This window comes from Anguilla rostrata, unplaced genomic scaffold (assembly GCF_018555375.3).
Source record: "Anguilla rostrata isolate EN2019 unplaced genomic scaffold, ASM1855537v3 scaf0088, whole genome shotgun sequence".
In the NCBI taxonomy this organism is placed as follows: domain Eukaryota; kingdom Metazoa; phylum Chordata; class Actinopteri; order Anguilliformes; family Anguillidae; genus Anguilla; species Anguilla rostrata.
Genome location: NW_026985661.1, coordinates 2,132 through 17,409, shown reverse-complemented (window position 1 = coordinate 17,409; position 15,278 = coordinate 2,132). Strand labels below are relative to the sequence as shown.

Below are 15,278 nucleotides of genomic sequence, written 5' to 3'. Positions count from 1 at the left end.
AGACCAGCAGGTTGAAGGAGCCATGTCTTCCCCTTATTGTAGTGCTTCCCCATTGCATACTTCTGCACACAATTAATAAGAGCTTATCTCCTCTTTTTCTGCCCTTTGCATGTCCACTATGTCCTCAGGATGCTTAGCAGGGTATTCACTAGATCATTTAAATCTGAATGAAGTTATGCAAAGCAAGTTCTACCCATCTATGCCTCAGTGGTGTTTCCCATCTCATTAGTAATGCATTAATTGGTGTTGTTCTGAGTGCCCCACAGCACAGTTAAACTAAATTTGATCAGATTCAATTAATTTTCCAGCACAGAGCAGCTTCACTCCTGAATCTCCCAGGTTATTGTTGCTGAGGTCCAGATCTCTCAGGGGTGAGTTTGATGACTGGAGAGCTGAGGCCACAATTTCACAGGACATCTCTGTGAGGCCACACCTGTTCAGTCTGCAAAAGAGAGTTGATATATTATTGTATTTTTAAATAGCGCAATATCCTGTAAAATGTGATATGTGCACTGTTACAGTAATCATGTTGAGTGATGAAGAGTGATATTAAGGATCTGCAGATATCCACCCCACACTTGCTGCAGCTGTGCTTCAGCTGAACTTACTGTAAGAGGCCCTCTGTGTCAGTTCTGTTCTTTCCTAGACAGCTAGGTCTATTACAGGATCCAGAAGAAACCATGGGGAGATGACAGACCAGCAGGTTGAAGGAGCCATGTCTTTTCCCCTCTTATTGTAGCTTTCCCCATTGCATACTTGCACAATTAATAAGAGCATTTCTCCTCTTTCTGCCCTTGCATGTCCACTTCCCATGTGTCCTCAATAGGATGCTTAGCAGGGTGATCTACACTAGATCATTTAAACTTAATCCAGTTATGCAAAGCAAGTTTTACCCATCTATGCCTCAGTGGTGTTTCTCCCATCTCATTAGTAATGCATTAATTGGTGTTGTCTGAGTGCCCCACAGCACAGTTAAACTAAATTTGATCAGATTCAATTAATTTTCATAATTTTGAAGAATGTACGAATAGAACCGGTTTGATGCTTTTCAAAAATATGTTTATTCCAACTGATGTCAGATTTAAAATGTGTTTCTACCAAGAGGAAGAACAGGAAAATGTTGCTTTATTTCTGTGAAGAAAAATAACTGTCTTGTCTATTTTAACATTAAAAACATTAGTAATATCAGTGCTATATTTAGTCATTATTAACATTAGTGCTGTGTTGTGTCACATTGGAACCCTTTTTGATTGAAGGGGTTTGTGTTTGTACTCACCCCAGTCTCTGCAGTTTACAGTGTGGGTCCTCGAGTCCAGCAGAGAGCGCTCTCACTCCTGAATCCTGCAGCTCATTGTCTCTGAGCTCCAGATCTCTCAGCTCTGAGTGAGGAGAGCGCAGGACTGAGGCCAGAACATCACAGCAGCCATCTGTGAGATTACACCAACCCAGCCTGTGGAGAGACCACACACATACACACACACACAAACATGCACATGTACACACACACACACAAACACACAACACACATGCGCACACAGACACACGCACACCACACAGACACACACACACACACACGTGCACACACACAGACACACACACATACAACCACACACAAACACACACACAATTGAAATTCACTGCTGATTGTCACACTGTGCACCTTGGCAGCAGATAAATGTGGAATTTCCTATTTGTACAGTACGTGCATTCCTGGGATGTACACAGTACACACAAAAACAGGAAGAGTTTATATTAATTATGTTCATAAAGTATTCTGACTAATCCACAAAAAAAAGGTTATCACTTGGCTCAATTAACAAAAAATAACTAAAAATAAGGAGCCAATTCAACTCAAGGTTGGGGGCTTCCTGCAAGGATTTCATTAACAAAACTGTTCCATGTTGCGATGATATCACATGGGACACAACATGATTGCAAACATATTTCATTTGCTAACACAAGAAACTGCACTAGTATGATCACTATGGTGTACTTTACCTCACCTTCAGTCTACAAACATCTTTATATTTTAAAAACATTCAATCTTCATCTAATAATGTAACCAAGGCGGCAAATGAAATACACTACATCGCCATCTGCTGGCTGCAGAGAAACACCACAACTGATTATTGCCATTGACTGGTACTACAGGTATATGGAGGACCAAAAATTTAACAATAATAAATAAATAAATGAAATTTAATCTGTCAAGTACGACTAAACATTTTCATTGGTCGCACCAGTGCACCTGACATTTAGCAGGTCTGTCTGTGTGTGTAGCGTTATTTTTTCCCCACCCGCATTCTGCGAAGACCCGCCCCTACTCTGCCTCTGATTGGCTCTGACCCTGATATTCTTCTTCGCTGAATGCGGGCGGGGAAAAAATAAGGCATGTGTGTATTAGTGATGTGCGGATCGCAGTTATATCCGCGGTACCACGGTTAATCTGCGGATCGGGTGGGCCAGGTCATAAAAATTTACATTCTGATTAATAGCGGATGGGTTGCAGGTGGGTGAAATAATACATCATTATTGAGGAAAATATTAATGCTGGATACTATCTAGTTTGTAGGTAAAATTAGCACTAGTGGTAGGTAGGAAAATGGCGAGCATGTTGGGCTGAATGGCCTATTCTCGTAATTATGTTATGTTATGTTATGTTATGTTATTTTTGTTATGTTATGATAGACGTGAAACATATTCCTGTACTGAAGTGGTCAATATTTTACAATCATGTCAATCATGCATTCAGCATTCAGTCATCACCTGTGACCTGATATTACACACTCCACTGAAACCATACGTTATGGTCAGGAACCATAAACCTGGCAACCCTATATTTCACTGCACAGAGCCATAATCACCAATTCTATTTAGTTAAGGTCACACAGAGCACAGCACTACTCACCTTAGTCTCTGTAGTTTACAGTTTGGGCTCATCAGTCCAGCACAGAGCAGCTTCACTCCTGAATCACCCAGGTTATTGTAGCTGAGGTCCAGATCTCTCAGGGTGAGTTTGATGACTGAAGAGCAGAGGCCACAATTTCACAGGACTTCTCTGTGAGGTCACAGCTGTTCAGTCTGTAAGGAGAGTTTATATATTATTGTATGATTAAATATCGCAATATCCTGTAAAATCTGATATGTGCAATGTAACAGTAATCGCATTGAGTGATGAAGAGTGATATTGAGGATTTAAAGTTAGTGATGCTCTGAGGAAAATGACTTTGAGAATTAGACATCCTGTTGGACAGAACTCAAATGAAATTTTTACCCAAATGGCCCCCTTTCTTCTGACATTTGGCACAGATACAACCAAAAGTAAAGAGGCAAGAAATAACTCAGAAATAAAATCTCTCAGAGTGGATAGTGAGTTAGGCTCTGCTTCTTTACTTTTGCTGGTAACTGTGAGAAACTTCCCACAGCATTGCAAGCCAATACACAGTAAAAGCCAGATTCACTTTAGAAACAGGAATGCAAAAAGTGATCTGTTCACATGTAACCAGGTACTGAAGTGCAGTCTGTCTGTTTTGCTGAGGTTATATATAACCATGTAGTGCAGTCTGTCTGTTCTGCTGGTGTTACATATAATCAGGTAGTGAAACCAAAGCTATGTAGGAACTGTTAATGATGCCTTTGAGTTCATTTGGAATAGTGATACATTTGATGGTGCTGTCCAAGGAGCCACCATTTAGCTTTTTCCAGGCTTTAGGAAACTTCAGAACCTTGTACAGGCCAGACTTTAGCCTGAGATAAGCCACAGAATTACCTCAAAAACAGGCACTTTAACAGTCCCCTGACAAGACCTCACCCTGACACCCATTATATCCTACAATTCCTCTACCTTCCTGTTTTCACTATGTCTACAAATTGTCCAGAGAAATCTGCCACTGTAGGGAACTGTGTGTCTGCGCGCAGCCTCCTCGCCGCCGCAGGGAACTGTGTGTCTGCGCGCGTCGTCCTCGACGCCGCAGGGACCTGTGTGTCTGCGCGCGTCGTCCTCGACGCCGCAGGGACCTGTGTGTCTGCGCGCGTCGTCCTCGACGCCGCAGGGACCTGTGTGTCTGCGCGCGTCGTCCTCGACGCCGCAGGGACCTGTGTGTCTGCGCGCGTCGTCCTCGACGCCGCAGGGACCTGTGTGTCTGCGCGTCGTCCTCGACGCCGCAGGGACCTGTGTGTCTGCGCGCGCCGTCCTCGACGCCGCAGGGAACTGTGTGTCTGCGCGCGCCGTCCTCGACGCCGCAGGGAACTGTGTGTCTGCGCGCGCCGTCCTCGACGCCGCAGGGACTTGTGTCTGCGCGGCCGTCCTCGACGCCGCAGGGAACTGTGTGTCTGCGCGCGTCGTCCTCGACGCCGCAGGGAACTGTGTGTCTGCGCGCGCCGTCCTCGACGCCGCAGGGACCTGTGTGTCTGCGCGCGTCGTCCTCGACGCCGCAGGGACCTGTGTGTCTGCGCGCGTCGTCCTCGACGCCGCAGGGACCTGTGTTGTCTGCGCGCGTCGTCCTCGACGCCGCAGGGACCTGTGTGTCTGCGCGCGCCGTCCTCGACGCCGCAGGGACCTGTGTGTCTGCGCGCGTCGTCCTCGACGCCGCAGGGACCTGTGTGTCTGCGCGCGTCGTCCTCGACGCCGCAGGGACCTGTGTGTCTGCGCGCGTCGTCCTCGACGCCGCAGGGACCTGTGTGTCTGCGCGCGCCGTCCTCGACGCCGCAGGGAAGTGTGTGTCTGCGCGCGCCGTCCTCGACGCCGCAGGGACCTGTGTGTCTGCGCGCGCCGTCCTCGACGCCGCAGGGAACTGTGTGTCTGCGCGCGTCGTCCTCGACGCCGCAGGGAACTGTGTGTCTGCGCGCGCCGTCCTCGACGCCGCAGGGACCTGTGTGTCTGCGCGCGTCGTCCTCGACGCCGCAGGGACCTGTGTGTCTGCGCGCGTCGTCCTCCGACGCCGCAGGGACCTGTGTGTCTGCGCGCGCCGCCTCGACGCCGCAGGGACCTGTGTGTCTGCGCGCGTCGTCCTCGACGCCGCAGGGACCTGTGTGCTCGCGCGTCGTCCTCGACGCCGCAGGGACCTGTGTGTCTGCGCGCGCGTCCTCGACGCCGCAGGGACCTGTGTGTCTGCGCGCGCCGTCCTCGACGCCGCAGGGAAGTGTGTGTCTGCGCGCGTCGTCCTCGACGCCACAGGGAAGTGTGTGTCTGCGTGCGTCGTCCTCGACGCCGCAGGGACCTGTGTGTCTGCGTGCGTCGTCCTCGACGCCGCAGGGAACTGTGTGTCTGCGCGCGTCGTCCTCGCCGCCGCAGGGAAGTGTGATGGCAGATCCCGGACGAGCCCCCATTTTGTTACGGCTGGCTCGACTGGCCGCAACAAACAAAGTCCAGATGCATCTAAAACACGACAGAAACTGATCTAAAAACAAACCCAGACATTTATTAATCTAAATAACAAACAAAAACACACAAAGTTCACAAAACCAAAGCTCTCCACCAAATCACAAACCCCAAAATAAAACCTCTCCCCTGCCTCATACTACTGGGCTTTATATTGGGCCACAGGCAGGTGGAAGCAATCAGGCAATTAAGTAATTACGCAACTACCTCCACCTGCACTACCCAGGCAAGCAGAGGCAGGGGACGTAACAATCATAATGTTAAAAAAAAATCTCATCTTCATGAACAATATAAGAGGGGTACAGACTGAGCAGGCACTCTCTGGTCATCTCCCACTCACAAATTATCTATGCATGGACTAGGGATAAAAGGGGGATTCTTCCCCCTTTTTAAAAACATGGATTTTATTCAATCAACATTCGTCCTTAACTGACTGACATTTCAAAGGAGGGATTCTTTTTATCTACACGAACACAGTTCAAACTATTTCACCAAACTGAGTTAGATAAGAATAAGAGTAACACTTGTGTTTACTTGTCCAAATCAAAGTTAAGGACACGTTAGTTCAGTAAAGACCATAAAGTGTTGGCCTGTAAAGCAAAAGTGAGCCTTTGATCTTGTGCCATTTGCCTTGCTTCTCAGCTCTGCCTTGGTTTCTTTTGATCACAGTCTTGGATCTCTGGTCTTGATTCTTTAGCTGCTTATTTTACCATCCTGGGTCACAGTGGGACAGACAAGCTGTGGTTCTTGCTATTTCATTCATTTTTTTCACAATTATATTATTTATTTTCCATGTCTGTCTAATTTTGTGTAAAGGAAGTGTAGCTTGTATTTTTTTATTTGATGGGGAATATGTTCATCTTAATACTGCAACATACCATTTAAATCTGCGAGTTGTATGTTTGGAACATTGGAACATATTGATCCATCACATTGGTTTGCCTAACAAGGAATTCATGATGTATTTAATAACTGGTATCTTTAATGATAATATGTAAATTAAATCTAATAAAATACATTTTACATGTTGGATACATTTTTTACATTTGATGGTACTTCTGTATTCATTAAATGAGGGCACAATCTGTTAAAATAGCTTGACTCAAAAATCATAATTCTCACTTGCCTGACAATTTTATTGTATTCTATTTTCACTTTAACTATGAAGTGTTTATAAAAACATGCTGTCATTATCTACTTTAATTATTACACCATACTCACATGGCCTTCCTGCAGTTCCCGACTACTGGTACCAGTCTCTGATAACCTGCTGCTGATGTGTTGTAGGTCTTCAAGTCAAACTCATCCAGGATCTCCTCTGACATCAGTAACACAAAGGCCAGGGCTGAACATTGGTGTGGTTCCAGATGTTCATTAGAGAGTTTTCCTGATCTCTGGAAATTCTTGATTTCCTCCACTAGAGAGTTGTCATTCAGTTCATTGAGACAGTGGAACAGATTGATGGTCCTTTCTGCTGAAGATTCATCTTCGATCTTTCCCTTAATGTACTGGACTGTTCCCTTAATGCTCTCTGATCTGCTTCCTGTCTGTGTCAGTATTCCTCCTAATAGAGTCTGAATGGAGTCCAGAGAGAGGCCTAGAAGGAATCTGAGGAAAAGGTCCAGGTGTCCATTCTTACTCTCTAAGGCCTGATCCACTGCAGTCCTGTGTAACTCAGACAGCTGCACTCTGTCACTGCGAGGTTTTGATTCTTCTGCTCTGAGTACATTTCTGTTCTCATTCACACATGAATGAAACACAAACAAGGCAGCCAGATACTCCTGAATGCTCAGATGCACAAAGCAGTAGACCTTCTCCTCACCCAACCCACACTCCTCTTTAAAGATCTCTGTGCACACCCCAGAGTACACTGAAGCTTCACTGACATCAATGCCCATCTCTCTCAGGTCCTCTTCATAGAATATCAGATTGCCCTTTTCCAGCTGTAGTAAAGCCAGCTGCCCCAGTTTCAGGATGATTTCTGTATTTGATGCTGACATTTTCTTTGGGGTTGTCTCATTGGTGCCATGATACTTCTCATTCTTCACATTAGTCTGAATGAGCAGGAAGTGTGTGTACATTTCAGTCAGAGTTTTGGGCAGTTTCATTGCTACTTTATCCAACATTGTCTCCAGACAGTAGCAGAAATCCAGCAGAAGACTGGTATGTGACACATGATGTAGAGACTCCTGGATGACTTTATGTGTGAGATAATTTTGCTGGCCTTGTTCCGATCTCTGATTCTCTTCCTGAAGTACTCCTCCTTCTGTGGGTCATTGAATCCTCGTACCTCTGTCACCTGGTGGACGCACTCAGGAGGGATCTGATTGGCTGCTGCTGGTCGGGAGGTGATCCAGAGGAGGGCAGAGGAAGCAGATTCCCCTTAATGAGGTTGGTCAGCAGCACATCCAATGATGATGACTCTGTTATATCACAGCAAATCTCATTGCTTTGGAAATCTAGAGGAAGTCGACACTCATCCAGACCATCAAAGATGAACACAACTTTGACTTCATCATCTTCAAAACTTTTGATCTCTTTCAGTTGTGGAAAGTATTGCTGCAGAAGTTCCATGAGACTAAATTCTCTCTCCTTTTTCAGATTCAGATCTCGGAAAGGAAGAGTGAAGATGAAATCAATGTCCTGATTGGCTTTTCCATCTGCCCAGTCCAGAATGAACTTCTGCACAGAGACTGTTTTCCCAATGCCAGCGATGCCCTTTGTAAGCACAGTTCTGATTGGTTTCTCTTGTCCAGGTGAAGGCTTAAAGATGTCATTGCAGATGATTGCAGTCTCATGTGTGGTTTGTCTCTTCGATGCTATCTCAATCTGTCTGATCTCATGTTCATCATTGACCCCCCCACTTCCCCCCTCAGTGATGTAGAGCTCTGTATAGATCTCATTGAGGAGGGTTTGGTGGCCCTGCTTTGCTAAACCTTCAAATATGCATTCAAACCTCTTCTTCAGATGAGTTTTCAGTGCCTGCTGGGCTCTTTCTTTGAATTCATCTGAGGAGAGGAAATATGAGAACCAATGTTTAAAATAACAGAAATAGACAAAAAATACTTATGCAGAAAGTTTTCACAATGTTTTACACAGCTCTGAAAGTGTTGCACATTAAGTTGTAGCTATACCTATGTAGTTAAATTGTAACTAATTTGGTAACAAGAGGTTATTACTGATTAACGCCAATGTAGGAAACATGGAACAGTTAACAATATTTTTGATTACACATGCGAAACAAGGCCAGCCCTGTTACATCTCTTCTGTTAATATGAAATAATTCTGTATCATGAGGACACATTGTGAAATTAACAGGCAAGGTTTACTTGTTATGTATCATGAAGATATGCCCTATATGCTATAACTGCACCTTCAAGTAGTGTTGCCCATACCTCTAGTAGTGTTTCACACTTCTCACAAACTGTTGTACACACAACAATGAAAACATAAAAAGGATTCATTTCCATTTCAACATTCAATTTCTTAATTGTTCATAGTATGATGTGTCTTTATGGTAAATATGGTCTTCATGGGTCATGCAGTAATTTAATTATCTTATAATTATTATGATCGGTGCTCTTTAATCCAGGATAAAACCTCAGGGCAGTCAGTCTGATGGGACAGTGGTTTAGTAACTGGCTTTTGATCCCAAGGCTCCTGGTTTTAAAGTCTTTCGGAAACATTTAATCTCATGTGCATTTGATTGCCCCCATTATTACTGCTGGATGCTATATTTGAATTGAAATGCCTTCCTGTACATGTTGTGTGTGATGTTTTTTATATGCAAGACTGTTGATGTAAAACACTATTATCAAAGTGTGAATACTATAAATCAGTACTCTGTTATTTTGTACTCTGTTATATTTGTTGGCTAAACTCATTTCAACATTCTAATGGCCACAGTAGCAATGAGAGAAAATTCTTACTGTGCTGCTCATCTCTCTCCAGTGGGTCAGTGACATCCTTCTTCTTCATGTTCCTCAGGATATGGAGTGTGATCTTCAGAGACCCCTCAATGCCACAGGTCTCCAGCATCTTCTCAACTATGTACAGGGCCTCAGGATCCTCCTGCTCTCTCTCAGTGCATTCTGGGTAATCAGCAATTTGATGACTCTTGAACAATTCCTTCATCTTCATAAACGTATCCAGTACAGAAGGATCTTCTGTTCTTCTACTATTAAAGCATTCTGGGCAACCCTGACTCAGATGGCTCTGAAACAGTTTCAACTTTTCAGTCTTCTTCAGCTTCATCAGAGTGCGCAGGAAGAACTGAAATAAACACATTTAGAGGTGTGCTGTATCAGATGAAAATAAACACATGAGAGGTGGCTGTACAATGTAAATAACATGAGTGTAAAGTAAATAACACATGAAGAGGTGTGCTGTATCAGTGTGAAATAAACACATAAAGGTGTGCTGTATCAGTGTGAAATAAACACATGAAGAGGTGTGCTGTATCAGTGTGAAATAAACACATGAAGAGGTGTGCTGTATCAGTGTGAAATAAACACATGAAGAGGTGTGCTGTATCAGTGTGAAATAAACACGTGAAGTGGGTTGCTGTATCAGAGCCATGGAAACAAAGCCTTGCTTTATTATGGGTGGCAGTGTAGTATAATGGGTGAGGAGCTGGTCTTGTCAGAGGTTTGAATCCCAGGTAGGACACTGCTGTTGTACCCTTGAGCAAGGTACTTAACCTGCATTGCTTCAGTTCATATCCAGCTGTATAAAAGGAAGCAATGTAAATGCTGTGTAAAAAGTTGTGTAAGTCGCTCTGAATAAGAGTGACTGCTAAATGCCTGCAATGTCTCATGTTTTCTCTTGTAGGAAGGCCAGAACAGGAAAAGATACTTTAGAACACAACATGCAGCAGGTCTAAAGCCTATATTCGAAATGCAGCTTTTGCTCCTGATTTATGTTTTTTAGGGACACTACTTGTGATGAATCATGAATGTCCTTGGAATAATTTAGTTGTTGAGTTGAATTAAGTTTCTCAGTGCAATACATTTTTTAATGCTAACTATACAAACTGAGTGCTGAGTGTCCATTCTACCTGCCCCGGGAGTTTCCGCAGTGATCACTAGGGCCGTTTACATTCCACCACAAGCGGACACGACGAGGCTTTGTCGGTGTTACATGATGTGCTAAGCGGACTCAGACCAAGCACCAGACGCTGCCCTCATCGTGGCAGGGGACTTCAACAAGGCAAACCTTATGCCAAACTTTTACCAACACGTCAAATGTCCTACCCGAAAGGACAAGATACTTGATCACTGCTATTCACCGTTCAAGGAGGGCTACAAGGCTACCTCTCTACCATCATTTGGCAAATCAGACCATGCCGCCATCTTCCTGATAACAGAATACAAACAACGGATGGTACGGGAAGAGGTGGTGTCGCGAGAGGTCAAGCGCTGGACCGCCCAATCAGAGGCCACTCTACAGGACGCGCTGGACGACGTCGACTGGGACAGGTTCCAGTCCACCTCTGATGACGTCAACGTGTTTACGGAAGTGGTGACCGGCTTCATTACAACGGTGGTGGACAAAGTTATCCCTACGGTGAAAGTTAAGTGTTTTCCTAACCAGAAACCGTGGGGTGACAGATCCATCCGCGTTGCTCTGAACGCACGCACCACTGCCTATAACGCGGGACTGGTGTCTGGGGACATGACGGAGTACAAGGCGGTGTCCTACAGGCTGAGGCGAGCAATCAAGGATGCGAAGCATCGCTACAAGGACAGAGTGGAGCTGAACTCTTTTTATGCACGTTTCAAGGCTAACAATGCTAACATTAGCCCGGCGGCTAGCACAGTTAGCGTGTATAACACGAGTTCCCCCCCTGGAGCTGCAAGCTCACTTGTCCTGTCAGAGCACTATGTGAGGGGAGCCTTGAAACGGGTGGACACCAGGAAAGCAGCAGGGCCAGACGGAATCTCCGGACAAGTCCTCAAGACCTGCGCTGATCTCCTGGCTCCTGTGTTCACCACCATAATCAACCTCTCCCTGGCCCAGTCCGTGGTCCCCACATGCTTCAAGAGGTCCACCATTGTCCCTGTACCCAAGAACGCTTCCCCAGCCTGCCTGAATGACTACCGCCCGGTAGCACTCACCTCGGTGGTGATGAAGTGCTTTGAGAGGCTAGTCAAGGACTACATCTGCTCCTCTCTTCCCAGCACCTTGGACCCTCTGCAGTTTGCTTACCGCCCCAACAGATCCACGGACGATGCGGTCTGTCAGGTTCTGCATGCCACTCTCTCTCACCTCGACAACAGAGGGGGGGCTATGTAAGATTGCCGTTCATTGATTTCAGCTCAGCTTTCAATACCATAGTCCCCTCCAGACTGGCTGCTAAACTGACTGACCTGGGACTGAACACCTCCGTTTGTGCCTGGATACTGGATTTCCTGACCGCCAGACCCCAGGTGGTTAGAGTGGGTAAGCACACCTCAAACCCCCTCACCCTCAGCACTGGAGCCCCCCAGGGGTGTGTGTTGAGCCCTCTGCTGTACTCCCTGTACACACATGACTGTGAGGCCAGGTTTGAGTCCAACACCATCGTCAAGTTTGCTGACGACACAGTGGCAGACCTGTCACTGTGGGGCCAGGACAACCGTCTCTTCCTGAACGTCAGCAAAACCAAGGAGATGGTGGTGGACTTCTGTAAGAAGAAACAGCTGAGGACCAACACCCCTCTATAGATCAATGGGTCACCAGTAGAGAGGGTGAGAAATTTCAAGTACCTCGGTGTCCACATCACAGAGGACCTGACATGGACACTGCACACCGACACTGTGGTGAGAAAGGCAAGGCAGAGCCTGTATCACCTCAGACAGCTGAGGAAGTTCAGAGTCTCCAATTGAGAGTCTCCATTGAGAGAATCACCGTCTGGTACGAGAACTGCGGTGCGGTCAGCTGAGCGTACCATGGGGACCACACTCCCCACTATGCAGGACCTGTACCCCAGGAGGTGCTTAAGCAGAGCAAAGAGGATTAGGAAGGACTCTTTCCATCCCAACAACGGACTGTTTGAGCTGCTGTGGTCAGGCAAATGCCTACAAAGCCACAAGACCAGCACTCAGAGACTTAGGAGGAGCTTCCTCCCTCAGGACATCAGTGCTTTTAACTGCACTGCCAGGACAACTGTCCTGGAATAGTATTTTCACCTCAAGCACATAGCACCTTTACCTCTATGTACACTGCAGCAAATTACCGTCCCACGGTTTACTTTGTATTTTTATTTTTCTTTATTGTACTTATTTAATTATATATCACAGGTTACACTGCTTCCTGTGACTTATTTTAGGACTTACTTTTTAAAACTTATTTGTATTGCTAGTTTTTTTAAATAACTGCTCTTTATGTTCTTCTCTTTTAATTTGTATTCATATGTTATATTATATTGTGTTATTATTTTTATTTTATTTTTCTGTATATTGTTATTATTGAAGCGTTGTGTTGCAGTCAACAAGGAGTTGGTCTCACCAGCATATCACTGTATGTACATGTATATGCATGTGACAAATAAAGCCTTTGAACTTTGAACTTTAAAACATTCTGTTTGGAGATTTCCACTGTCATCGTTTTTGGATCCTAAAAAAGAATCTAGTTGTTCTGTGAGCCAAAGAGGGCCAGAGCACTTTTTATAAACTTTAATTAACCTGATTACATATACAATCTGATCGTCTGAAAGTCAAATCAACTTCAAATATTGAAATAGAAAAAGTATATATCATACCTGTTTTATGGGGGAAACTTTCTCTGAACTCTCCTCGTCTAAAAGACTTAAATCCGGTGAGCAGGGAATTCTGTGAATAAATCATGAGACACAACGCAGTTAAACTCGTTTACTATAGCTCTAACTCACAGCACAAGGAGACAGTTGGTCCAGTTAAACTCATCCTCTTACTGCAGCACAAACTCACAGCACATGGAGATAGAGCTTCCAATTAAACTCATCCTCTTACTGCAGCACAAACTCACAGTACATGGAGACAGAGCTTCCAGTTAAACTCATCCTCTTACTGCAGCTCTAACTCACAGCACATGGAGAAAGAGCTTCCAGTTAAACTCATCCTCTTACTGCAGCTCTAACTCACAGTACATGGAGACAGAGCTCCCAGTTAAACTCATCCTTTTACTGCAGCTCTAACTCACAGCACATGGAGACAGAGCTTCCAGTTAAACTCATCCTCTTACTGCAGCTCTAACTCACAGCACATGGAGACAGAGCTTCCAGTTAAACTCATCCTCTTACTGCAGCTCTAACTCACAGCACATGGAGACAGAGCTTCCAGTTAAACTCATCCTCTTACTGCAGCTCTAACTGACAGCACATGGAGACAGAGCTTCCAGTTAAACTCATCATCTTACTGCAGCTCTAACTCATAGCACATGGAGACAGAGCTTCCAGTTAAACTCATCCTCTTACTGCAGCTCTAACTCACAGCACATGGAGACAGAGCTTCCAGTTAAACTCATCCTCTTACTGCAGCTCTAACTCACAGCACATGGAGACAGAGCTTCCAGTTAAACTCATCTTCTTACTGCAGCTCTAACTCACAGCACATCCGAATGTGATATAAAACACATCATGACACTTTAAAATGAGTTAATACACACATGTTGACGAGAATGTGCTATCATACACCCCACTAAACCAAAAAGTAGCCACTGAGATTTAAGTTTTATTTAACCGTAGTGTCAGTATGAACTTGTTTCATTACCTTTGATCACCTGTGAACTCTCCACTGAAGCTGAATGGAAGATGCATTGAATGATCACTCTTCATAGACAGACAGCTGGGTACAGGTGACCCTGCCTTCTTTACCCGGACCCTGTGAACAAACATGGAGACAGAGCTTCCAGTTAAACTCATCCTCTTACTGCAGCTCTAACTCACAGCACATGGAGACAGAGCTTCCAGTTAAACTCATCCTCTTACTGCAGCTCTAACTCACAGTACATGGACAGAGCTTCCATTTAAACTCACACTCTAACTGCAGCTCTAACTCACAGCACATGGAGACAGAGCTTCCAGTTAAACTCATCTTCTTACTGCAGCTCTCTGTGACGACTGTCTCTAATATTATTTTATTCTTATTGTAGTTACAGGAGTCGGCCAGTGTGTGCGGTGCACCCCTTTCTAATTGAGAGCACCTGGGGTAAACCCTATAATAGGGAAGCCCCAGTGCTTTCTGGGCCGCTTTTTCTCTTTCTTTCTCACTCTGTTCCAGGTAATCCTGCACCAGGTCTGGCGGTTGGACGGCCCGTGGGTTTTTCCCTTCACCCTCTTTTCTTCACAGGTTTTGCGTGGTACATTCACATCCCATATTTGCACACGTGCATCCACACACATTTAATACAAATACCCTACATTTCACTCATACATGTATCATTGTTTTCGTCTTAATAAATAATTCCTTTGTTTAAAAGTATACCTTGTTGTGTTGTCTCCCTTTTTGTCACGACTATAGCTTATGTCGAGTCCCGGTTTGACCATTTGTCTGCGGAACAACGTGCCGACTTGATTGCATTAATTAATGGTAATTTAAGCATATTTACTGATACGCCAACTTGCACACACGTCATTGAGCATGATATTGATGTGGGCGCCGCAGCTCCCATCAAACAGCGCTTTTATCGTGTGTCCCTGACCAAACGAAAACATCTGGAGGCAGAAATAAAATATATGCTGGACAACGGTATTGCTGAACCAACATCGTCGGCGTGGGCTTCGCCTTGCCTGTTGGTGAATAAGCCTGACGGGTCTTTTCGGTTTTGTACCGATTATCGGAAAGTAAATGCCGTGACAAAAGCCGACTGTTTTCCCTTGCCACGAATGGAGGACTGTGTCGATCAAGTCGGGCAAGCGGCATTTGTGAGCAAACTTGAT

General features: G+C 45.2%; 1 protein-coding gene and 1 long non-coding RNA gene across 2 annotated transcripts; both read right to left on the bottom strand.

The window, feature by feature from the left end:
• Positions 1-303: 303 nt before the first annotated feature.
• LOC135246247 (uncharacterized) lies at positions 304-7,502 on the bottom strand. Its single transcript, XR_010327574.1, has 4 exons — positions 6,602-7,502; positions 2,909-3,081; positions 1,277-1,450; positions 304-442 (listed from the first exon to the last, which is right to left on the bottom strand). It is a non-coding gene; the product is annotated as an uncharacterized LOC135246247 (long non-coding RNA).
• Positions 7,503-7,520: 18 nt separating this feature from the next.
• Positions 7,521-14,243, bottom strand: LOC135246246 (NACHT, LRR and PYD domains-containing protein 3-like). The gene is made up of 4 exons (XM_064319749.1): positions 14,110-14,243; positions 13,122-13,191; positions 9,310-9,652; positions 7,521-8,388 (listed from the first exon to the last, which is right to left on the bottom strand). The coding sequence occupies exons 1-4, from the start codon at positions 14,232-14,234 to the stop codon at positions 7,676-7,678; spliced, it is 1,251 nt and encodes a 416-aa protein (XP_064175819.1). The 5' UTR covers positions 14,235-14,243; the 3' UTR covers positions 7,521-7,675.
• Between the last annotated feature and the right edge of the window lie 1,035 nt (positions 14,244-15,278).